General features: G+C 45.9%; 2 protein-coding genes and 1 long non-coding RNA gene across 10 annotated transcripts; all 3 read left to right on the plus strand.

Moving 5' to 3' along the window:
• The first annotated feature begins 795 nt into the window (after positions 1–795).
• Positions 796–13,955, plus strand: LOC119118442 (rho-associated protein kinase 2-like). Of its 8 annotated transcripts, XR_005096717.1 has the most exons (35): positions 796–933; positions 2,595–2,676; positions 2,754–2,854; positions 3,190–3,327; positions 3,459–3,719; positions 3,817–3,964; positions 4,045–4,183; positions 5,022–5,113; positions 5,897–6,056; positions 6,702–6,798; positions 6,867–6,949; positions 7,016–7,064; positions 7,125–7,260; positions 7,342–7,433; positions 7,548–7,794; positions 8,295–8,401; positions 8,492–8,651; positions 8,724–8,884; positions 8,994–9,178; positions 9,283–9,352; positions 9,488–9,591; positions 9,730–9,916; positions 9,998–10,091; positions 10,165–10,259; positions 10,419–10,607; positions 10,674–10,830; positions 10,926–11,135; positions 11,527–11,594; positions 11,680–11,768; positions 11,941–12,019; positions 12,128–12,392; positions 12,470–12,749; positions 12,884–12,957; positions 13,134–13,227; positions 13,499–13,955. XR_005096717.1 is itself a non-coding variant. In XM_037245492.1 (34 exons), exons 1-33 carry the CDS (start codon positions 838–840, stop codon positions 12,912–12,914), a joined length of 4,452 nt encoding a protein of 1,483 aa, XP_037101387.1. In that variant the 5' UTR covers positions 796–837; the 3' UTR covers positions 12,915–12,957; positions 13,499–13,955. The 8 variants fall into 8 exon arrangements, 7 of the variants coding, with proteins under 7 accessions (XP_037101387.1, XP_037101385.1, XP_037101386.1 ...); XM_037245492.1 differs by lacking the exon at positions 13,134–13,227; XM_037245490.1 differs by lacking the exon at positions 12,884–12,957.
• Positions 13,956–14,356: 401 nt separating this feature from the next.
• Positions 14,357–16,054, plus strand: LOC119118445 (leucine-rich alpha-2-glycoprotein-like). Its single transcript, XM_037245500.1, has 2 exons — positions 14,357–14,486; positions 14,634–16,054. Exons 1-2 carry the CDS (start codon positions 14,426–14,428, stop codon positions 15,623–15,625), a joined length of 1,053 nt encoding a protein of 350 aa, XP_037101395.1. The 5' UTR covers positions 14,357–14,425; the 3' UTR covers positions 15,626–16,054.
• A 4,384-nt stretch (positions 16,055–20,438) lies between these two features.
• Positions 20,439–23,051, plus strand: LOC119118446. Its single transcript, XR_005096718.1, has 3 exons — positions 20,439–20,504; positions 20,719–22,657; positions 22,810–23,051. It is a non-coding gene; the product is annotated as an uncharacterized LOC119118446 (long non-coding RNA).
• Positions 23,052–23,160: the final 109 nt, after the last annotated feature.

Here is a 23,160-nt window from a genome sequence, read left to right on the forward strand (position 1 = left end):
GGTACAATATTGATGGGCAGGATGCATGAACTAGTGGGATGAAGTCCTCAGAAAACTATTACTGATAATAATGTATGTGTAAGGTTGGGAAACTGGTGGAGTAAAATAAAACTGAGCCCTACCGGAAGTTTCAAAACAATACCAGGATAATAATTTATTGGGGGTTGAATTGCATTTTGATGGGGCAAATTATTTGAAGTAAATCAAGTTAATTGATAGATCACAGAGCAATGTCAAATGAGAAGTCATTGTATAAAATCATCATGAAATTTAGATTTTTTCTTTAGTTAAAAAAATAAAGTTAAAAAAACAAGCATTACAGACACTTATAGATTTCATTCAGCCATACCACGCAGATAACAAAACTAAAAAAAAACATAACAAAACCACATTAAAATAAAACCTTCACTGTTGAAAGAACGAAAATAGAAAGCTTTTAATGTGGTAGTCCTTACCGGAAGTCTCATGTCGCATTTCAGCTAACGGTGTCGTGTGTCTGTCACGTTGGACGGGCTGACCTCGGATCAGTTTGGTGGGGCTTTCACCTGGAACAAGACGCGAGCTCACCTGAGCACAACAAAGCCCGTCTGCCATCGCCCCCTTGGAGTCTCCGGCCGGTTCGCCAGCCTATGGACACTTTTAAGGACAAAATAACGACATAACTATGGAACTTTATTTGTGGATTAATTAACCAGGCAAACTTTTAACGACCGCTTACCGGAGTGCTGGCACGAGGAGTCTTCGCTAGTCGTGAGTAATCGATAAGGGAAAAAAAGATCACACTTCCGGTGTGTTATTATTTTATTTATTTATGATCGCTGAAGAGGAATATTAAGTATGCTCGGGGCGGAGAGCCGACTGGAAAGTCGGCTGAATAGGCTGGAGGTCCTCATGAAGAATCCGGAGTCAGTGTTAAACCTGGGAACACTGCTGGTGAGTTAAAAAATAACAAAAATTCTAATAAAGTTATATTGAAGAAATGACGTCATACTGCCGTGTCATTAATGGCCGCAGGTTAGACGAGCTCATGTGACACCTGTAAACAAAATCAGAATGCTAGGTTGTCTTAAATACACTTTCACATTCAAAGTTTACTTTTGATCATTGCTGATCAAATATAATTATCATTTATTAAACACAGCATGGTGCACTAGTGGTGTTTACACGTCTTGCTCACAGTTCTGGGTTTGAATCTCAGCTTCCTTCCTGTGTGGAATTTTCTAAGTACTTCCTTCCACATTATAAAAACAGGCACGTTGGGTTCAGTAATGACACCTTAAACATCCATAGGTGTGATTTTTTTTGTTTTAGATTCAACTAATGTTATTATCAGTGAGCCTTAGTCTACCTTTGACTCTTTGTTGTGTTGTGCAAATACAAAGTTCACTTGCCATTTATCAGGAATGCAGCCCTTATCCTATTTGGCAGTGTTCTCCAGTTTATTCATTCATTCAGACTCAGTCAGCATAAAATGTACTTATTTCGTGAAGCATCTAAAATAATTTTTGGATGACGGTTCCAAGTGGTTGCCACCGATCCCCCCCAGCTTCCTCATACTTTAAAAAAACTTGTCACACTTGTAAATGACATAATGCAATTGAACAAAAAACACTGCACGTTTGTCTTTACAAAGACTGCCACCGGGCCTGTTTTTGTTTTTTTGGGAACTTCCCACGCAGGAAGCGTGAGGTCACATCCTGGAATTAATGTAGCGATAACCCACCCTGACCGAACGTCATCCCCCTTCCCGTTTATTCACAAACACAAGCATTTTTGATGTTGTGATCAGTTAAATAAATAGGACTGAAAACTTGTTAGGTTTGTGCGCTCGTCAATGAATAATGAATCGTCACGGTTCAGAGCAAAGACTTGGCCTTTCGTGTTGCTAGTTGTCTTTTGTTCGTGTATTAATAATCATTAACAATGGAGGCGTTTTCTTTGCTCGCTCGCAACAACACGAATTCTGGATTCCAACCAAAAAGTGCAAAGCTTCACCCTGAAGTATGAGTGAGAATTGCAGGAAGAGCTGTTTTGATTATTATCAGCCCTAAACTGATCAAATCTTGTCTGCCTCCGAAACTAAATGTTTATATTTTACCTGTCACTCAAATGGAAAAAAAAAGGTTTTTTTGGTTGTGATGTGGACTTTACAATGAAGGAGCATGTATTTGTGTAGTATAAAAATACGTCAACCTTGATTCATCTATTTTGGGAACATCAATTCAGCGAAACGATAGCGTGCGTAATGGCAGCGTCAGTCCAAAGCCGTAAGCTGTTTGTCCAACAATAAATAGCATGTGAGCCTCCATTTCTATTTCCACCAGTCTGTAGTGATGGTGGGGGGGAGATCTCTCCCCACCGCTGCTATTTAAAGGTGCAGAATTGTTCCGGATGCACACACACCATGCCGTGGGGTTTTGATTCCATACTGAAACCCGATGCGGTTGATGACACTTGCGAGGCCACAGCGTTCAGCCCCTGACCCAAAGGGAGGGGTCCTGTGTTGAGATGAAAATGGCTGTTTTGGAGCACTGTGCCTCGGAAGGGTCAAAAAAGTATAATGGTAAAACAGGTGGGTTTTTTTTTTCCCCCAGGATTCCATAAATGCCTTGGCTCACGATTTGAACTACCCAGCTCTGCGGAAGAACAAGAACATCGAAACATTTCTGAGTCGATGTAGGTGTTGCCGTGTTTCGCCTGACCTTTGTGCAATAACACAGAATGACGAAAGTTTGACATCGCATTGTTCGCAGATGAAAAAGCGGTCAGCCAGCTGCGCGAGCTGCAGGTCAAGCTGGAAGACTTTGAGAAGGTGAAGCTGATCGGAAGAGGTGCTTACGGAGAAGTGCAGCTGGTGAGAACCTTCTAATGGACTCATTGTCGCTTTATTAGGGACGCCTGTGCATTCTATTGGGTTGTATAGGTCTGTTCTTAGCTTGGTTTGTAAAATATTGAGTTATTGTGTAGCTAGCTACATAGCTATAACTATTTTAGTGTTTGGTGTTCCAAGCCTGTCTGGACAGGAGCAGCGTGTGGGACGACAATGATGGAAGGAGGGTTGCTTCGCTCAAGTTGAACAACATGTGCCAGCATGTCGTTCTTCAGGCGTGCGCCTGTAATTTCATCCTCACGCCTCGTCAATATTCCTCATCATTTGTTTTTTGTGTCTCGATTTTTTTGCGCGCCCAGGTGCGACACAAGGCCTCTCGGAAAGTTTACGCCATGAAGAAGCTCAACAAGTTTGAGATGATCAAGCGCTCTGACTCGGCTTTCTTCTGGGAGGAGAGGCACATCATGGCCTTCTCCAACAGCCCCTGGGTCATCCAGGTGTGCGCATGAACATTAAGTTCACAAGGATTAAAGTTGGGGAGCAAACACATTCATCATAGCTAGTTTTAATTTTTTTTATATATTTTATCCGTGGCTGATGTTGACTGCCGTGTGCCGTTTTTCCGTAGCTGTGCTGCGCCTTCCAAGATGACCGCCACCTCTACATGGTGATGGAGTTCATGGCGGGCGGCGACATGGTCACGCTCACCATGAACTACGACATACCGGAAGAGTGGGCTCGCTTCTACACGGCCGAGGCGGTGCTGGCCCTGGACGCCATCCACTCCCTGGGCTTCATCCACCGCGACGTCAAACCGGACAACATGCTGCTCGACCAACACGGCCACCTCAAGCTGGCCGACTTCGGCACCTGCATGAAGATGGACTCTGTAAGTTGCCGTCTGTGCTCTTCATAGCTAAATGACCCCATCTAGTGTTCAGATCAGAAACTGTTATTTTTCAACAATTTTTTTTTTGGTGGATCCAAAGACAGGCATGGTACGCTGTGACACCGCCGTAGGCACGCCCGACTACATCTCCCCCGAGGTGCTGCAGTCTCAGGGGAGCGAGGGTCACTACGGGCGAGAATGCGACTGGTGGTCCGTCGGGGTCTTTATCTACGAGCTGCTAGTAGGTGAGTGACCTCTTGTGGATGTAATGTGCTATTACACTCACTGAGCGCAACCATTCAATTCTCAAAATGGTTTCCCACAGGTGTAACACCTTTCTATGCTGAATCCCTCGTGGGGACCTACGGGAATATTATGAACCACAAGAATTCCCTCTCCTTCCCGGATGATGTGGAAATGTCCCAGGAGGCCAAAAACCTCATCTGTGCCTTTTTAACTGACAGGTTTGCCATTTTATAGACAAATGATACGATTTGTAAATGCAGCAGAGAGGACAGACAGAAAATAATTGAGAAAATGTATCGCTGCAGGCTGCTGCTGCTAAGCTTAGAAATGTATTTTGAAAGTGTTTCTACCTGCGTGACCCCCTATGAATCATTCCAAAGGTTTCAAAAATACCCAAGAAAGCTTTTTGTGTCAACACAAGTGTTAAAGTTAAGTGAGTGTAAAAATGTTGTGTCAAGGGCCCTTCCCCTGCAGAAGAGAGAACTTCCTATTGACATGAGTGGCCCTTCCCCCCCACCTGCAGGAACTCGGACAAGAGCCTTTCTACCTCCATACAGAGGAGCCTTTCACTTTTCTTGACTCTCTTTATTTACCTTCTCACTCGCCGTTCTGACCTCATGCAAAGATCCTGTTATCGCCACCCTTGCTTTTATACTGTACCAGTCTTTCCTGCACTATGATGGAATTTGTTTTAACTTTTTTTTATGTTAGCTGGGGGGGGGGGGGGGGTTTAAAGCCCACTCTTTTGCCCTTCGTGTTCCCGCCCCTGCGATTTCTTCCTGTTGGCTGAGTTTGGAATGTCCCACACGTGGCAAGGCCAAGCTGCTACGCCCCTCCGGCCGCGCAGTAGAAGAAGCGCAGGTCGAGTTTCATAGAAGTGCAAAGGGGGGAAGGACGCTTGAAGTTAATCCGATTTTTATGATTTCGAGAGGTTCTAGTGCGCGTCCGCCAGCGGTCGTGCGGCCGGACTCTGCGGTTGGCGCCTAGTGGTCAGTTGATGTTGACAGCGGGAGGCGTTCTCACTCTGATTGTTTGACGCCCCCTCCATGCCTGCAGGGAGATTCGTCTGGGCCGCACCGGAGTGGAGGAGATCAAAAGGCACCCGTTCTTCAAGAGCGACCACTGGACCTTTGACAACATCCGAGAGAGTAAGTTGATATTGGAACGCTGCAAGCAGAGGCAGAATGTTTTTTTATTTTTTTTTGAAGCAGCCTGATAAGTGAGTGGATGCTGAGGTCATTTTATCTGGATTCTACCAAGATTAGGAAGGGTGCATTGGGTAAATACATGACGGGTTTTATCACTCTTACTCAAGAAGATTACATTTGTAGGCATAACTCAACAAAAGTTTAAAAATAACTATGCCGCGCACACCTTCGGGCGAATGGCCGGCAGAGACGCCCCCCCTGGTAAGGGGTGGGGCCATGGGTGCGGCGGGGCCTAATGAGAAGGGATGCCCCACTAGCGGGGCTCGCGCCCGCTCTCTCGCCGTCACTGTGGCCTGGGCTGCCTGTCATTAGCCGCCTTCTATCAGGATGCATTCTGGGAAACGTAGCCACAAGGGCCACCGCTTGATGGCTTTTTTTAGCCCAATTTCAATTCTCCAAGCTCGACGTTCACATTTGTCACCGTGAGAGTGAAAGTTTTGGTGTTTTGTGTCATCCTGTGATGGATTTCATTTTTTTCGCCCCTGAGAAGAGTGCAGGCTATATTTGTGAAAGCCGCTGAGTGGACGTGTGTGTGTGTGTGTGTGTGTGTGTGTGTGTGTGCACAAAGTGAGCACTGTGCGTGAAAAGGAGCGGTGGTCACCAGCCTTGCCCAAGTCTAACTTTTTTTTCCCTTTTTTTTTTTTTTCTTTTTTTTTTTTTAACTACAAGCAGTGCAGCCAAAAGTTGCTCACTTTTGAAGGCTTTCACTGCGTCTCTCTCCAGCTGTGGCTCCCGTCGTACCTGAGCTCAACAGCGACATCGACACCAGCAACTTCGATGATTTCGAGGACGATAAAGGAGCCGCTGAGACCTTCCCGCCGCCAAAAGCCTTCGTGGGCAACCAGCTTCCATTTATCGGCTTCACCTACTTCAAGGAAGACCAGTAAGTGTTCTTTCTTTCTTTTATGGTGATACACGCTTGCTACCTTTCTATTTTTTATTTTATTTTTTTATGACATGTTGCAAAGGCTCTAACATCGGAAACAGAGGCTACGGCCTTTTTTTTTTTTCAATAGAGCCTTCCAGTTTTCACACACTGTACGCTTGTTCACTCTTCACACTGAGCTGCCTTGTTCTGACACTCGACCCAAAACTGCCCTCACCGTTTTCTCCCGAAGCCTGCGTGCAAAAAAAATTCTCAAGATAGATGTTTGTGTTTAGTCTACCGCTGAAGTAACAATTGGGCTTTTTTTCTTTTTTTTTTAACATAAGTGTCAGATATGCAGGTGAAAATATTTTCTAATGTCTCTGGAAACCATTTTTCCATCTTGTTCTAGTTTCCCCGTTTGTCATTAAACCACGCTGAAAGGTCATGTGATGATTTCCAAATATAGTTGCCAACCATTAAACGTCTCCCATCATCATTTTAATCAGAACCAATCTAAAAAGCTTTAACGTCTCACAGTCCTTAAGTTATAAACATGAGGTTGGTTTATTTAGAAGCCAAAACTGCAACCTGTTGACTTTCTTTTTCTTCTCCTCTCTCTCTCTCTCTCTCTCTCTCTCTCTCTCTCTCTCTCTCTCTCAGGCTGCTGAAGGCAAAGAAAAACAGCTCCGAGCAGGATTGTGAGAACGAAAAGGAGAAATTAGAGGAAAAGCAACAGCGCTCTGACAACAAGAAAGAAGTAAGCATTTACTCACAAGTAGTTTGAAGACGAATTAATCCAAGTCGCATTCTACTCTGATTTGTTAGCAACTGCAGAAAAAACTGAATGAACTGGAGGAGCAGCTGGACCATGAAATGCAGGCCAAAGACGAGCTGGAGCACAAGTTCCGGTAAGAATGGAACTAATATTTTTTTGGAGTCCATCTTCTGTAATTATAGCTGCTCTGTCTCTACAGAAATGCCACCAACCGTTTAGACAAGTTGGTCAAGGAATTAGACAAGGAGGTGAGTGTTTTTTTTTTTTTTGGTATTTTCCACTTGTCCTGAGTGTGTTTTTCGGATTAGATGAACAACAGACAACGCGTGGAGGCCTCGCTGAGGCAGCTGGAGTGCGAGCGAGCGCTGCTGCAGCACCAGAGTACCGAGAACCAGCGCAAAGTCGATATTGAGACGGACAGGAAACGCGGACTGGAGAACGAATGTGAGCAGCCTGATTTCACTTTCACCAACCTCCATTCACTGTGTGAAAATAATTGGGGGAAAAAAAATCTTTACATGCTAGTGAATACCCTGAGGGACCAGTTAGAAGATCTGAAGAAGAGGAACCACAATTCACAGATCTCCAACGAGAAGAACATCCAGCTGCAGAAACAAGTGAGGAAAGCGTGATCTAAAAGTAACTCTTCCAAATCCACAGCTAGCCAACAAGTCGGTTCGGAGAACAAGCGTCCATGTAAACCGTTGACATCGTTTCCTTCTCATCGGCAGCTCGAGGAGGCGGCTGGGACTCTTCGGGCGGGACAGGAGGCCACGAGCAAGCTGAAGAAGAGCCAGGCGGAGATGCAGAAACAGGTCCAGAGCCTGGAGCTGAGCCTGAGGGAGACGCAGGAGAAGTGCAAGCAGCTGGAGGAGACCAAAACGGAGCTGGAGAGGCAGCTGACGACGCTGCGGGCCGAGCTGGAAGCGGAGAAGAGGGAGCGGAGCGTCAAGATGGATGTTATCGCTGACCTACAGAGTGAGTATCAGTACAATTATTTTTCATTTGTAGCCAAAACTATTTTGGACATATTGAGGACAACATCTGCTAACATGCACGACTTGGAGCTGTGACAGGGAAATGGGATGTAAATTGTTTATTTGGAAAATCATTCAGTCATCGCTGGAAACATCCTTTTTTTTCGTCATGGAAGCCAAATGCTGAAGCGGCGCCAAAACGTCTTGTGTGATGCTGTTTGGAAACTTGATTTTAACGTTCATTGGAGACATCGAAGAACAATGTTTGGCTTGTTCTCATGATGCCTTCAATTTTTTCCCTCCTAATGGGTAAAAAAAGAAAAAGTCTACATATGGGTGGAGATAGGGAAAAGTGAGAAATATATTTATGATGTATTTTGTGGATCAACGTTCAGGAACATTATGTCACCTTCGAATGTCGGGTTGTTTTCCACATGCTGCTCTTGATTTTTTTTTTTTTTTTAAGTATGTTGATGTACTTCTTGTATTCACCTACCTCAGGGCAAACATCTGGGCTGAAAGACGAGGTGAAAGAAATGAAGTCATGTCTCTCCACCGTCCAGACTGGAAAGAACCAACTGCAGGAGAAGCTCATTGACCTTGAGAAGGTGCCTTCAAAGTTCTTGTGGCTTTCTACTTAAATCTGTGAAAGGCAAACGAAGAAGGTCTAAGCAATAAATTCTGCTTTGACGATTTAGGAAAAGAGCAACCAAGAGATCGAGCTGACGTTCAAGTTGAAGTCACTCCAACAGAGTCTAGAGCAGGAGGAGGCCGAACACAAAGCAACCAAGGCCAAGTTGGCGGATGAAAACCAAATCTACCAGTCCCTGGAGGTAGCAAAGTCTACGGCCTTAAAAGGTGAGGGGAGGGGGGAACCTTTCGTCTGCTTTCAAAGTGTTTATCATTCAAAATTCTTCTGCTGTCATTCAGAGATGGAGCACAGCCTTCAGGAGGAGCGCACGCTCAAGCAAGAGCTGGAAGCCAAGATGCTGCAGCTGAAGAAAGATTACTCCATGCTGGACTGCGATTACAAACAGGCACAGCACAAACAGGACGAGCTGCTCACGAGAAAGGAGAAAATTTCCGAAGAGGTGTGTTGGATGATTTCCGACGCGAAGTTATCGGGTACTCGTCGCGGCAGCCGATACCAGCCGCCGATACTTGAGTCGTTTGATTAATCCAAAGGGCATTTTTGTGTAGGTCAAGAACCTGAGCCTGCGCCTGGAGCAGGAGGTCCACCAACGCAGTTTGGCCCAGAGTGACCTGAAGATGGAGAAACAGCAGGTGACCGTCCTGCACACCTCCGAGAAGCAGCTCAAGCAGGAGCTCAACCAGCTGCTTGAGATTAAGCAGGTCTTGGAGAAACAAAACCAGGAGATGCGCAGGTCAGCTTAACACACACACAGAAGCTGGAGCGTGCTGATTTAAAGCACATTTGTTGATTTCGGGAAACCGTTGCGGGCATGACAGATTGATGGCGCTGTTACAGGGAGAAGCAAGAGTCGGAAGCTCTGCTGAAAGATTTAAAGGACCAGCTGGAGGCGGAGCAATATTTCACGGTAGAGTTTCTTCGCCTTTTTCGTCTGCGCTCTCTCGCACACAGCAACAAAGTCGGCTTTGCTTAGTTCGCAAAAATTCTCAACAGCGTGAATGTTGTGAGATGAAACAAATCGTAAATCCTCTTTCTGTGTTAGACCCTTTACAAGACGCAGATCCGCGAGTTGAAGGAGGAGTGCGATGAGAGCAACACTTTGTACAAGGAGGCTCAACAACGTCTGGAAGAATACCAGGAGGAGAGGTAACTTCTGGTGTTATTTACTTTTATGCCACTAGGGGGTTACAAATGGACACCATTCGTTAGGAGGAACTTAGCCGTTAGCATTGACGCTAATAAAAATGTCCCGTGGTACTTATTGACGGAAATTTGGACCCACAGGGAATCGCTGGCCTCCCAGCTGGAAGTCAGCCTGACCAAGGCCGACTCGGAGCAGCTGGCCCGCTCCATCGCCGAGGAGCAGTACTCGGATCTGGAGAAGGCGAAGATCATGAAGGAGCTGGAGATCAGAGACATGACGGCCAGACATAAACAGGAACTCGGCGACAAGGAGGCCACCATTAGCTCGGTCAGATGCCACCAAAAATAGACATAATTAATATGCTTAGTATTTTTTATTTTATTTCGACTCAATTTGTCTCATTCACAGCTGGAAGAGTCCAATCGTACCCTGACGGTGGACGTGGCCAACCTGGCTAGCGAGAAGGAGGAACTCAACAACCAGCTGAAAGAACTGCAGCAACGTGAGAAGAAAAAAAACTTTCTATACATTCTGTAAATAAACCTCTGACGTTAAACATTCTGCTCTTTCTGCAGAGCTCGAGGATGCAAAGGATGAGAAGAAGAACATGAGCGCTCTCATTGTGGGCTTTGAAAAACAGATGCAGACTGAAAGGACGCTGAAGACTCAGGTGCGGAAGTCAAACCGCCTACACCGGGCTCTTTTACTTTTCAAGACCGTTTTCCACAAATAATTGTCTTCAGCTGCAGCTTTCTCTCGAAATGTTATTCACAGGGCTTCGTTTATCGTTTGTATCGTAAATCTTGAAATTGCGTGGCGTGTCCCGTAGGCCATCAACAAGCTGGCCGAGGTGATGAACCGGAGGGAGCCGACGAGGAGCGGCCACCGAGGCCCCGACACGGAGGTGCACAAGAAGGAGAAGGAGAACAAGAAGCTGCAACTGGAGCTGCGATCGGAGAAGGATAAACTCAACAGCACCATCATCAAATTCCAGCGAGAGATGTCGGAAATGCAGGCGGTGAGTTCCGCCCACCTTTTTTTTTTTTTCCGCTTATAGAAATTTCCTAGCATATTTGTCGCGCAGGTGATAGCTGAGGAGAACCAAGTGCGTCAGGAGCTTCAGATGACATTGGCCAGCAAGGACAGCGACATCGAGCAGCTCCGCTGTCAGCTGACCTCGCTCAGCGTCCACTCTCTGGACTCCATCAGCAGCGGCAACGACCTGGACGAAGGCTACCCAGGTTTCCAATCCCCACCGTCAAATTCGCACTTTTCTTTTCTTCTCTTTTCACTTGTGCACCTCCTCCTTTGTTCTTCTTCACCCTCTCGGGCACAGTGCGCATTACTCAATCACACACTTCGGAATCAATGTCCTTCACCTACCAGCGCACACACAAATCGGTGCGCGTCGACACCCGGCCCGACATCCGCTCGGCGCGTTCTCTCTTTGATTCTGACTCTGAGGAGGAAGAAAATGCTGAAAGTGACGAGCGGGGCCAGCGTCCCCTGGCTCTCACCTACCAGCAGCCTGAGCCTGACCTTGAAGGTGACCCCAAACTAAAGCCAGGCTTGAACCTTCAACTACTACTGCTAATTGATTTACATTGAACGAGGAAAAAAAAAAAAAAACTGACCATGTTTGAGCTCAGCATGATGTCAGCTAATCCCACGAGTGTGTTTACTCTGATTCTGCTGCGTCTTAATACGTTTGATGTGCACTGATGCAAACTCACAGCTTGACCTTTGACCTGTTTTCTTCCAATTCCACCTAAAAAGAGGCACGGGGTTTGGTTTTGGATAATCCATGAGGAAAAAGTCATATTGAGGGAAATTCAATTGAATGAATGCACGCTTGCTGTGTTCGAACACAATAATGACTTTATATGCGAGATAAATATTACATCAAATATTAAATGAGGATCTTTGTGTCGTTTTAGATTCCAGACTCGAGGGCTGGCTTTCAATCCCAAACAAGCACACAAAACGGTTCGGCTGGGACAAAAAGGTACCGTAACACAATCGCATACATTTCCTTTTTTTTTTTATTATTTTATTTTTAACCAAATTTGACCTACGTTTCCCTTCAACAGTTTGTCGTGGTTAGCAGTAAAAAGATTCTGTTCTACAACAGCGAGCAGGACCGAGAACAGGCCAACCCTTTCATGATTTTGGATATAGAGTGAGTCGATCCATTTTCCTTTCTACTTTGAAATCAATCGACAGCCAGATTAGTCGATAGAACAGAAAGAAGAAAAAAAAATATATATATAGGCTCACATTCAACGTCTCACTGCCAAGAATATTATTCTGGTTCCTTACTGTTATTTCAACTTTCTTTTCGCCCACCCCAGCAAGCTCTTTCATGTCCGACCCGTCACTCAGACTGACGTGTACCGCGCCGACGCCGTGGAAATCCCCCGGATATTTCAGGTAAGTCAATAATATAAAATGAATAAAACATTTTTTTCTCCCTCTTGATGCCCCACGTCAGAGCTGGATTGCCTGACGTGAAATTTCAAAACCATCGATGTCTTCCAGATCCTGTACGCCAACGAGGGCGAGAGCAAGCGTGATCAGGTGGTCATGGAGAGCACCCCCTTCGGCGAGCGCCCTTCCCACATCAACCACAAGGGGCACGAGTTCGTCCTCACGCTTTACCACTTCCCGTCCAGCTGCGAGGCGTGCACTCGGCCGCTGTGGCACGTATTTAAGCCGCCGCCGGCCCTCGAGTGCCGCCGCTGCCACGCCAAGTGCCATAAGGACCACCTGGACAGAAAGGAGGAGGTCATTGGGCCCTGCAAGGGTCAGTGGAGAACTTAAGCAACTTCCCCTGGCTCATTTTTGTCATTTATTGAAAATTCCATTTCTTTTCATGAACAGTGAACTACGACATGTCCACGGCCAAAGAGTTGCTGTTATTGACCGGGAGCCGGGAGGATCAGAAGCGATGGGTCAGCCACCTCCTCAAGCGCATCCCCAGGAAGCACCCGCAGGCCGCCGCCGCCGCCTCCGCCCCGGCCCATCTACCCGAGGCACCGGCCAGATCCTCCCCCCGCGTTTCGCCCCGCCCGTCACCCAGGGGCTCGCCGCAGATTTCGCCGCACCGCGGGGCCATGAGACTGTCGTCCTCCAGAAATCAGCAGCAGTCCGGGAAGGCCAGGTGAGGATGACTCTTGGTTCATCATCACCACAAGGGGTTTCTCAGAAAGATTTCTATTTCCTTCATATGCTAATCAGGATATTTTACCTTCTTTATTTCGGCCGCATGCTAAACTGGCTCTCGCCCCTCAGCGGCGGCCCCATGCTACGCATCATCCTCCACTGACCTCTTCACCCACCATTCTAACGTTTCCCATGCTTGGGAGACTGTAAGTAGCTAAGCTAGCACCCCCACCACCACCCCACCCACCCTCGCCAGCCCGCACGCAGCAATGCCAATTAACCCCCTAATCGTTCTACTCGCAGCTCCCTACTCTGCCCCCCCCACCCCCACCTGCTGATTTCTTGTTGGCGCTCAAGTTGAACTTCCTACTTACCGTTTCAGATTGCTTGATTTTGACCTGAAAGACTTGAGGTGGTCGTTGGACGACACCGACAGTGATGATGATATGTTCTTCTGAAAGAAGGGGGGACGGAGGGTAATTTGCATGCTTGCATCTGGACGACAAGCACGTTCGTTTGTGCTGTCTGACAATTGCAGTGATTTTTTTTTTTTTTTTTTACCTACTTCATGCATTGTTTTCACTCGAGGAAAATAGCATCTATTTGAGAAGAAACGTATTTTTGGACAATCGTTTTAGTTGAACTGAATTTGATTGTGTGGATTTTGTGTGGGAGTGTGCCATTATTACTGCATGCGTGTGTTTAGTTTTCTTTGAATATAATTTCATCTCTCTTTCTTCCCTACAGTTAACCCTGGCTCAGCGAAGAGATTCTTCCTTGCGGATGATTGACAGCAGCGTGCCAAAAAATGAAACGGAACTTTTTTAACCCGAGGATCAATCTTTTTCAGTATGCCAAGTTGTCATAACGACATGGTGAACAAAATTGGACTTTCACATTTGGGTTTGAAGTGCAAGGGCTGTGTGTATTGTATATATCAAATGAAGAGGACTTTTTTTTTTGTGGATCATATCTTAGAATGTTTAGAAAACACGGATTGTATTATTTTTTAGGAGCGTTTAATATTACACATCAGCACGGTGGGCTTGTCTGGGAATTGTTTACAAAACAAAATTGCACATTCATTTTGGGTCACCAGTTCAGTTTATCCAAAAAAAAACATTTGTCTTTTTAAATGGAAACTCAAGCAATCCCGTTTTTTTTTTTTTCTCCTAATGGTCAAATAAAATTACATATCCATCCATTTTTTTTAGCGCTTGTACTCATTTGGGTGGTGGCTACATCAAGATGGCTCACATTTAAGGTAAGGCCAATTTTGTCATCACTTATACCTCACTCCAGCATTTTTTTTTTATATTCAACCAGAATATTTTCATCTCCCTCCAAGGTTCTGGTGGAATGAGTGGGCTTCCATTAATCTTTCAAAAGCGCCTAAAGCCAACTGGCGCTCATTATACATAATGTAATAGCTCATCATATTCCCCATCTGCTGAAAATTGGACTTCACACTGCACTTTGGATTTTTACTCTCAACCAGTGTGAGACCGACGAGGTCTCGGGCGAACAACAAATCATCAAATGCAAAAAAAAAAAAAAAGGAACGTTCGTGTCCTGTTGTTTTCGTCCAAGTCACATGGTCAGCCGTCCTTGACTGCAGCGTGAGCGGCTTGTTTGCATAACAAGTAATGATTACATCGGGGTTGCGCTCCTCGTATGACTCAGTGCTTTTGCAGATCCTGCAGCCTGGCTGACACTCATCCACCTTCAAGCAACAGTAAGTTGGATTCTAATTTCTTACCAGGGCTGTGATTCATCGCTCGTGTACTGCGATTGGTGAACGATCGCCAAATATGCATCGGAAATGATCGAATTGAATTTATTGACTCGTAAATGACTCCATGTCATTCTTCTTGTGTCTTAGTAATGAAGGCGTTTTACGCAGTTATCTTCTACCTGGCCTATTTCGGCCATGCTGCTTCAGCGTGCCCGTCGCTTTGCAAATGCTACCCGAGAAGAGCCGAGGTGGTCTGCAATGAGGTTCCCATGACCGTATTCCCCTCCGAGGGCCTCCCCAAAAACACCAGCATCCTCACTATCCAGTTCACCAACATCTCGTCCATCTCCGAGCAGGATCTCAACGCGGTCCCTCAGTTGAAGCAGCTGCACCTGTTCAGCAACCACCTGAAGAACCTTTCCTCGCACCTCCTTAGAGGCCTGCCTCTCCTCACGACTTTGGACCTCACCGGCAACATGCTGAGTGACTTGCCCGCCGATGTCTTCAGTCACGCTCCGCTTGAAATCCTGGTGCTCAAGAACAATCTGATTGAGAAAGCTGAGTCCGCGTGGTTTCCGGATAACTCCAACCTGACCTGGTTGGACGTCTCTGGGAATCGTTTGACAAATATCTCAGCGGATTTTCTCCAAAAATTGCCGCATCTGGAAAACCTTGAACTTTCCAATAACCGTCTGGTGAAGTTCTCAGCAAATTCTCTGGATCAACTCACCAAACTTGATCGCCTGAATCTGCGCAACAACAAACTGGACAGTCTGGCGCCGTCTTTGCTCGATAACACCCGGAACCTCACCTACTTGTTCCTCTCCAAGAACAAGCTCAGTCATGTTCCCCAGAACTTTTTTCAGGAGCTCACTCAGCTCAAACATCTCAGTCTGGATGACAACCAGCTTAGCAGCATCCCTCCAGGTCTGCTCGACAATTTGAACGCCCTGGAGGACGAAGGGCTGGATCTGTCCGCCAACCCGTGGGTTTGCGACGGGAAGATAGAGTACCTCCTCGGATGGCTCCAAAAGAACCAGAAGAAAGTGTTCCTTCCGGAGACCATCATTTGTTCTGCTCCTCAGTCTCTCAAGAGTCGCACGGTGATGTCGCTCACGGAGACTGAACTAAAAATCTGAGTCAAGGTTTTTTTTTTTCCCCAATGCCTACAGGATGATATAGCAAAATTTAGACAAAAGTAGTTACTGCTGCCTGGGTTTAGTGAAAGGTGCTAGAAGATGTAGGAAATATGTAAAAAAAAAAAAAAAACTAAAAGCTACACACAAACACTTTAAAATCATCTTAATAACTTTAATAGCTTTGTGTGTCAATTCTTTAGCGGAGTTAAGCTAGCAACGACTCAGACATGTTTGTGATTCATGACTATAAAACTTATTTCAAGCAGCAAAACATGTTCTCAGCTTTGTTCATGTTGTGAACTTACAAACAAAAGCAAAAATGTAGAAATAGCTAAGCTAATGTTGACAAAAATAATTGGTTATTTTCAACGCCATTTTGAATGCACCAGTCAACAAGCTAAGCTAACAAACACAACAATAACACTGTAAGAGAGCAAAGGTCTCCTCTACGTGGTTGCTGCCGGTGAGGAAACATTTTCTAAGAGATAAGAGAAATGACACTGCAGCAACAAGGTAAATCAGTTATTTTTCTTTTTCATTTCTGTATGAAAGTTTCTGTCGTTAATCAGATGCTTCTCCTCAGGCAAGAAGAGCATGAGGCGGTAATACAGAAGACTTCGCTCACTGCCAACAAGTCTCGGATTAAATTCTGCAGATCTTCGAGCGGTCCGGTAAGTGGAAAATTCTCCGACCGTGCCCCAACAACTACTTTCGAAACCATTTTTGGTCTTTTCTAAAAATAAGACCCTCTAATCTGGTCTCGGGGTCATCATTGGATGACACCTAAAGCCTCCACAGCAGAACTCGTAGTCAACAAAAAACCCGAACTCCATGTACCTCCATTTCGACTGACATTTTTTGCCGCATTGTTGCTTTTAATGATGTCGAGTGTGTTTGTGTGGGTGGGCTGAATCTTCCAGCTTGACCTCTAGATATTTTTTTTTTCCACCCGCATTAATTCTTCAAGTTTCTTCTGCTAACCATATGAAACCTCTGCATAGGTAGTAATTCCTATTGAGGATAAAATATAGTCTACTGCTCAGGGAACCTCACTTATGAAAATGAAACATCATTCATCATTGATTTTAATATACAGGCCAGGCTAGAGTGCAGCTTTGAATGCTACGAGGCAAATCTTGATGAAAGGAGTCGGAGAGTGGGCTTAGTGTGAAAGCAGACATGTTCGCGCGCCTCCATTGGTGGCGACAATGCTGCAAGGAAACGCTTTTCATCTCCGGGCTGTCATGTTTCTCACATTTAAAAGTGAGCAAGGTGCTAAGACTAAATGACAAAGAAACCTTTTGCGCTTGACATTTTACCACAGCGGTGCCTTACAGATGAAAAAGCACTACGGGAGTACAAAAGGTCAAAATCTCGCTACCCCGTCTTGTGATATGAATGATTTGTTTGTTTATCCTAAAGGTAGACGATTATACTTGAAAATGTCAGCAAACACCTTCGCCCGAGAAAAGTCGAAGCAACAATAGCTGATGAAATCTTTTGATGTAACTGCTTATTTTATTTTTTAAAGTTTCCTTGAATAAGAAAAGATCGCATTAGTTTAAACTTGCACATCAATGTCACATTCTGTTCTTTCACCATTTTTTTCACGTCCAGCTCAGGTTAAATGTCCTCCTCATTAAAATGTAACCTAAAGGTGGAAAAGAGAGGCCGCTTGCAGACGCCATTAGCGAGCAAATGCTCCTACTGAGCCTTTTATCAACCTTCCCACGCACGGCGACTCAAATCGCATGTTCAAACTCCGCTGGATTTTTCACGTAATCGCTTTGCAGCGGCAGAAACGTGTAGCCGAGGTGACCAATTTGAAAACACAACAACATCCCGTGCATTAACCTCCATCCTCATTTGTTACTAGCGCGGCGGGCGCGACATGCATTCCATCCCCGCCTCTGGCTCATAAATCATCTCACCACTACACAAAGCCAAGGTAGAGGCGAAAAAATACTTTTCTCATTTCTGACACTGAGACCCGAGGAGTCTTCCATAAATGCACGTTGGACGGATCGTTACATTCAATAAGGGAGATTAAAGACTTCAGAAGCAATACAGGAAACTCATGGAAAGGGTCCGTGATCAAAAATTATCTGAATATGTCTATAAAAACAAATAATGTGCTATTAGGCTAAAAAAATAAAATTATTTGGACTTTTCGGAATGGATGACATTGGATAAAAGGCCACCTTTTGTGTCCCCCTCCTCTCCTTGTCCATTGATTTCTCCAAGCTAAGTGATCACTCACGCAAGGGCACAAACTGGCCTGACAGAGTTTAATTACCTCCCAAAAAAAAAAAAAAGCAGAAAAACACAGCACGCAGCATTTCATCAGTGAGCGACATCTAAATCTCCTTGATGGCTCCTCGCATCCCTTGCCATGAGTTATTTGGATCCTCTAACGATTCTTTCGCTTTGATGCGAAAGGGATTATCATCTGGTTGCAACTGTCCCCGAAGGGGCTTTATGCGGCGTCTATAAAAGACCTTTCACCTGTTGTTGCGCGAGGGTGGGTCAAGGCGGCCCGGCAAGATCATGTATCAGGGGAGCGGGTGGGGCAGAATGTTTTCTGAAGGTTGGACGGTGATAAAGCCAACAAAGACGTCACTGAACGTGTGTCGGACATCAAACATGAATGATCGCAAACTGATTTGCTAGCATTCATCAAAACTAGCATCCTAGCATTTTCCCTTGTGGAGGGAAAAAAAAAAAAAAAACTTCCACAGAGTTGCAACCTAATTGGATAGCGTTTGTGACTTATTGCGTAATGAAAGTCTTCCGATGTTAAATCAGATGAAAACGAAACACTGATTTACAGCCAAGCCTTCAAAATGAGCAAAATAATCAGTGGAAGTAGACTCGTGGCTGCATATCACCAAAAATGTAAATTCCTGTCATATTTACTTTAAAAATGAAGCCTCGGTTGAGTATTGTTTGTCATTTAAAAACGTTCGGAACCGATCGAGCCGCTCGCCGCTATTGAACCTGCACCTGTCAGTCAAACACAATCGTCTCCCGATGAGATAATCAACCGGCAAGTGCATCAGCAAGTCTCTCCGTCTCACAAGGCCAATTTTCCTAATGAGATGTCCATACAAGTTATCAGCGGAGATGATGCAAGTGAACAAAAGGGAAAGCGCCGTTTCAGCAATTTTGGTCTAAAATGTCGGAGCCCAGTTTGGTGATGTCCTCTTTAGTATGCAAGCGGAGAGACACACACGAGAGCCATTTCTTTCTTTTATGTGCCAGCTGCTCTTTGTAACCCTCGGATGGAAACTCATTTGGCAAGAAAGTCAAGCAATGGACGGATTGATTTTAGAATAAAGCAAAAGCGCCTTTGAACAATTCATTTGGGCCCCGTCAGCTCTCAAAGGCTCAATTCAGTCGGCGCTTGGCAAGGTGCTCATTCAAACTGCCGGATAAGGTGAGACCAACGCGCCGTTTCAAATGGATGACATTTTAAGCACTTTATAACAAGAGGATCAAACAAACAAGAGACTCCTCATTTGTTAGACTTAATTGTGCTGACTTCCATGTCACTGGAATTTTGTTTTTATTTCATATTTTTACACAAATCAATACCCGAGTGGGTCTGTCATATTTACAAATGAAGTGTGAAATGGCATTCACATTGCTTTCCCTGCAAATAATGATTGAAGCACTTGTAATAACAGTCTTCACCAGTAGGTGACAGACAGAGCTGTAAAGACGAAAAGAGCAGTCTGTTGTTCCACGTAACCACAACAAAACCAAAGTGCTCTATAATCTGATTTAGTGCGTAAACTTTTGCCGCATCCGCGAGCGCGCGCCTTATCTTCGCGACTTTTACGGCCTTTGGTGTTTTATGAGCAAATGTAAACACAACACTCACCGGGCCGCTACCCCGCTAACATCCCTTGCAATCCGATGAGATGCCGTTTGGAAGAAATCTAACCCTTTACAAGGGCAATAACGCTCTACCCCAAAAAACACAACGGAAGGAATTCACTTTTGCTGCACGCGGCATCGGTTTCCGAAATGCGTTATGTTGAACAAAGCGTTTTATTTCCCAGTCAGTTTGCATCTCATCTCAATTTTTCCACAAGGTCACGATTAATCTTGGTAATTGTTGTCTCCCCGACGCAGTCATAGCACTCCGGGGTGCACTTTGACGCACCACTGTCTCCACTAACTCCTTCGGTAGACGAGAGAACTCGTGGAGCGTTCGTTCTCCATCGCGGTCGTTTCTCGGGGAGATTGTTATACGGCTTTGTTCTTGCAGCGGAAAATAAATCCCCAATGAGACGACCGCTGGGGAGACGGTGAAAGCGAAGCACCGTTGCACATTATCACACGCTATTATTCAATTGAATAGGTTTTGGCCGTTTTGGATGCAAATCGGTTTCAATATCCTCTTTGGATTGCTGCGGGGCATGTGATAACGCCATTGTAGCTCTTCTTTTCAAATTGGATCACCCGAAGCAGGTGCTTTGCTCGAGTATGTTGGAATTTACACATTATTATAATTTTTTTAATATAATAAATTCCGTTATATGGCTTAGTCACTAAAAGCAGAGGCGGCGGGACCAGGGGGACACTAGGGGCACTCAACCCCCCTCTATTTTTAAAATAAAGGCACATTTTGAGGTAAAAGATCTTTCATGCAATAGATGTAACGGACATATTGTAAAATCATGGCCATAAATCATATATATATTATTTTTATTTTTTTTCCTGTCACAGGACCACTGGGATGTCCTGCAAGGCGTGGCAAAGGGGAAAGTGCTGCCCTGTGTACAATGTGGCAACAGATCACCCATAGAAAAAATCGTGAAGTGCAGGTCAGCTGGCAGGACTTTCAGGAATAATTGCCTCCTGCAGTCCACGGGTAAACATTGCTTTTCAAATATAGCCGCGGTGTCATTATTGTCCACCCTCACTGCTCTGAGTAGAAGCAGGACACAAAAAGCACAACATGAAAACACTCCTCACAATAATAATAGACACTAACAACTGTCAACGCCAATGATTTCTTTCCGTACTAAGTTTGGATGGGTTTTATTTTTCCCCGCATTATTTTTGGCGGCAAGACATTTTTCTAGCGGCTCCATACCTCGGGCGCCCACAGAATGCCACAGACGAGCAACATGGAGGAGTGAAAATAGTGATTAGCCAACATCCCACAGTAGGTCACAAGCAAAGGAGCCAATGTATGCACTTGTTTGTGTGCATTGGAGGCGGGCGGCGAGAACCAGAATATTTGTCTCGGGCTACAAGCTAGTGAATCTATATTTGAACTTGAAGACGCGTGTATGTTTGTTGTATATTTGCATGCTCGCAGTGGAGAAGCGAGGGTCACGACCTTAGAAGCATTCCACCGCCCTGGATCGTGTTTATATCCGATGCCTCACAGTCACTCGACCCAAAATGACAGCGACAGACGCATCGTGAACAGCTGTGAGGTTGCGTCGGACTACACGGCGAAAAAAAGGCCTTTAGACTTTTGTTCACTCACGGGACACTTTATTAGGTACACTAGCGGAGATGTAATGTAACAATGTTGTGGGCCGTCACACACCTTCCACTTTGACACAAAAAACATTCGGATTTATACAGAGGAATAATAATAACTTCTTCACTTTTTTCTAAATTGTTTAGTCCTTTTTTTTTTTTTTACTACTTACCTGGCTGGAACGGATTAATTGCATTCCCATTCATTACTATGGAAAGCATTACTTTACATTTTGATTTGGTCACAGAATGGATTCACAACCCGAGATTCTACTGTACATCCATGATGAAATACGTGAAACTGATTATTTTCTTATTTTGGACACCCACAAGATGGAGAGACACCCCACATGTGAGGAACTGTTCAGAGAACTGTTGGATGTTTGTTTTCAGCTGTTCTCTCCAAGCTTGTGTTCATGTTGGGGCCCCGGCTGGCCGCCCCCCACTTGCGGGGGCTCTTCAGGAGTGTCCCACACACATGTTTGGGGGTGCCGCCGTCGTCCGGGTCAGAACGCAATGCCATCAGTTCGATCTCGTGCTTGGCGGCCGTCTCCAGAACCTGCTGCTTATTGTAGAACAGGACAAAATTGTTGATGATGGGATGGATGGGCAGGGCGATGGCAATGACGCCGCACAGAAAGCTGATGGCGGCGTTACAGCGGCCCAAAGTAGTCTTGGGGTACACGTCGCCGTAACCCACTGTGGTCATGGTGATGACGGCCCACCAGAAGGACTGCGGGATGCTGGTGAACAAGGTCTCCGGGTGGTGCTGCTCCACGGTGTAGCCCAGGGCCGAGAAGAGGAACACCCCCACGCCCATGTACATGAGGAGCAGGCCCAGCTCCTTCAGGCTGCTCTTCAGGGCGCTGGTGAGGGTCTGGAGTCCCGAGGAATGGCGCGCCAACTTGAAGATACGGGCGATGCGCATGATGCGTAAAGCCTGCACCGCCTGCTGCACATTGGCCAGCTCCATCACGCCGGCGCCCAGCGAGGTGAGGAGGAGCACCACGAAGAAGGGCATGATGGCCATGAAGTCCACCACGTTCATGAAGGCCAGCGCAAATTTGACTTTGTTCGGGGACGAGAGTAGACGCAGCACGTACTCGATGGTGAACCAGCCGATGCACACCGTCTCGATCCACTGAAAAAAAAAAAAAACGAGTGTTATTCATCTAAAGATGTGTTTTCCAGTTTCTATTTTTTACGTTTCTTTTTTTTCACTGTGACCTCCATGGTGGGGTTCTCCGTGAGTTTCCCCTCCTCGTCCTCCACCTGCAGGTCCGGTATGGTGCTGACGCACATGACCACGGAGGAGATGAGGATGAAGATAAAGGAGAGGATGGCGATGATGTGAGCGGCCAAAGACGACTCGGGCTTCTCCATCAACCTCCACGTGCACGTCTGGAAGCGCTGCCAGCCACTGACGCTCGGGTCTCCATCCCGGTCCACCAGGATGGTCCTCACCTTCTCGGCGATCTCCTCCAGCTCGTCCTCCACCTCCTGCAAGTGGCTCTTGCAGCACTCATCCAGGTACTCCGAGTCAATTTTCCAAAAATCCATCTCCTTCATGAAGCAGATGGGGCAGATGCCTCGCTTGATGTGGATCTCGCCGTAATAATAAAGCTCCGTGATGCATTTAAAGGCGTCTGGATCCCTGTCGAAATAAAACTCTCCTTTATCAGGGTCGTAATCATCACACAAGGAGGAGATTTCCTCCGTAGGGACGGGTGACACCGAGTTCACCAGTTCGGCCAGTCGGGTCTCCGGAAAGCGGTCGAGAACGTCCCGGAAAAACACCTGTTTCAGCCCGCCGATGTTCACCACAATTTCGGGCTCCTCGCTGGCTCCGGAGCCGCTCCGGTACCGGCTCCTGTGGATTCCCCACATTGCGTTGCACTGGGGGGCGCCGAAATTGTTGTCCAAGTCAAGTAAAAGTGTTTATTGCATAAGAGAGATAAAAAGAGACAAAAAAATCGGATGCGGTGAAGTGTTCTTGCATGCACGCGCAGACGTTTGGCGTCTCTGAAAGTTGG

Source organism: Syngnathus acus, chromosome 24 (assembly GCF_901709675.1).
Source record: "Syngnathus acus chromosome 24, fSynAcu1.2, whole genome shotgun sequence".
NCBI lineage: Eukaryota > Metazoa > Chordata > Actinopteri > Syngnathiformes > Syngnathidae > Syngnathus > Syngnathus acus.

Excerpts from the sequence above, each read along its gene's own strand:
- LOC119118442 (XM_037245490.1), top strand. The coding sequence starts at position 838 with ATGCTCGGGGCGGAGAGCCGACTGGAAAGTCGGCTGAATAGGCTGGAG. Across the intron at positions 2,855-3,189 it reads CTTACGGAGAAGTGCAGCTG|GTGCGACACAAGGCCTCTCG; the intron begins GTGAGAACCTTC and ends TTGCGCGCCCAG. Across the intron at positions 6,950-7,015 it reads GAGCTGGAGCACAAGTTCCG|AAATGCCACCAACCGTTTAG; the intron begins GTAAGAATGGAA and ends CTGTCTCTACAG.
- LOC119118445 (XM_037245500.1), top strand. The coding sequence starts at position 14,426 with ATGACTCAGTGCTTTTGCAGATCCTGCAGCCTGGCTGACACTCATCCA. Across the intron at positions 14,487-14,633 it reads TCATCCACCTTCAAGCAACA|TAATGAAGGCGTTTTACGCA; the intron begins GTAAGTTGGATT and ends CTTGTGTCTTAG.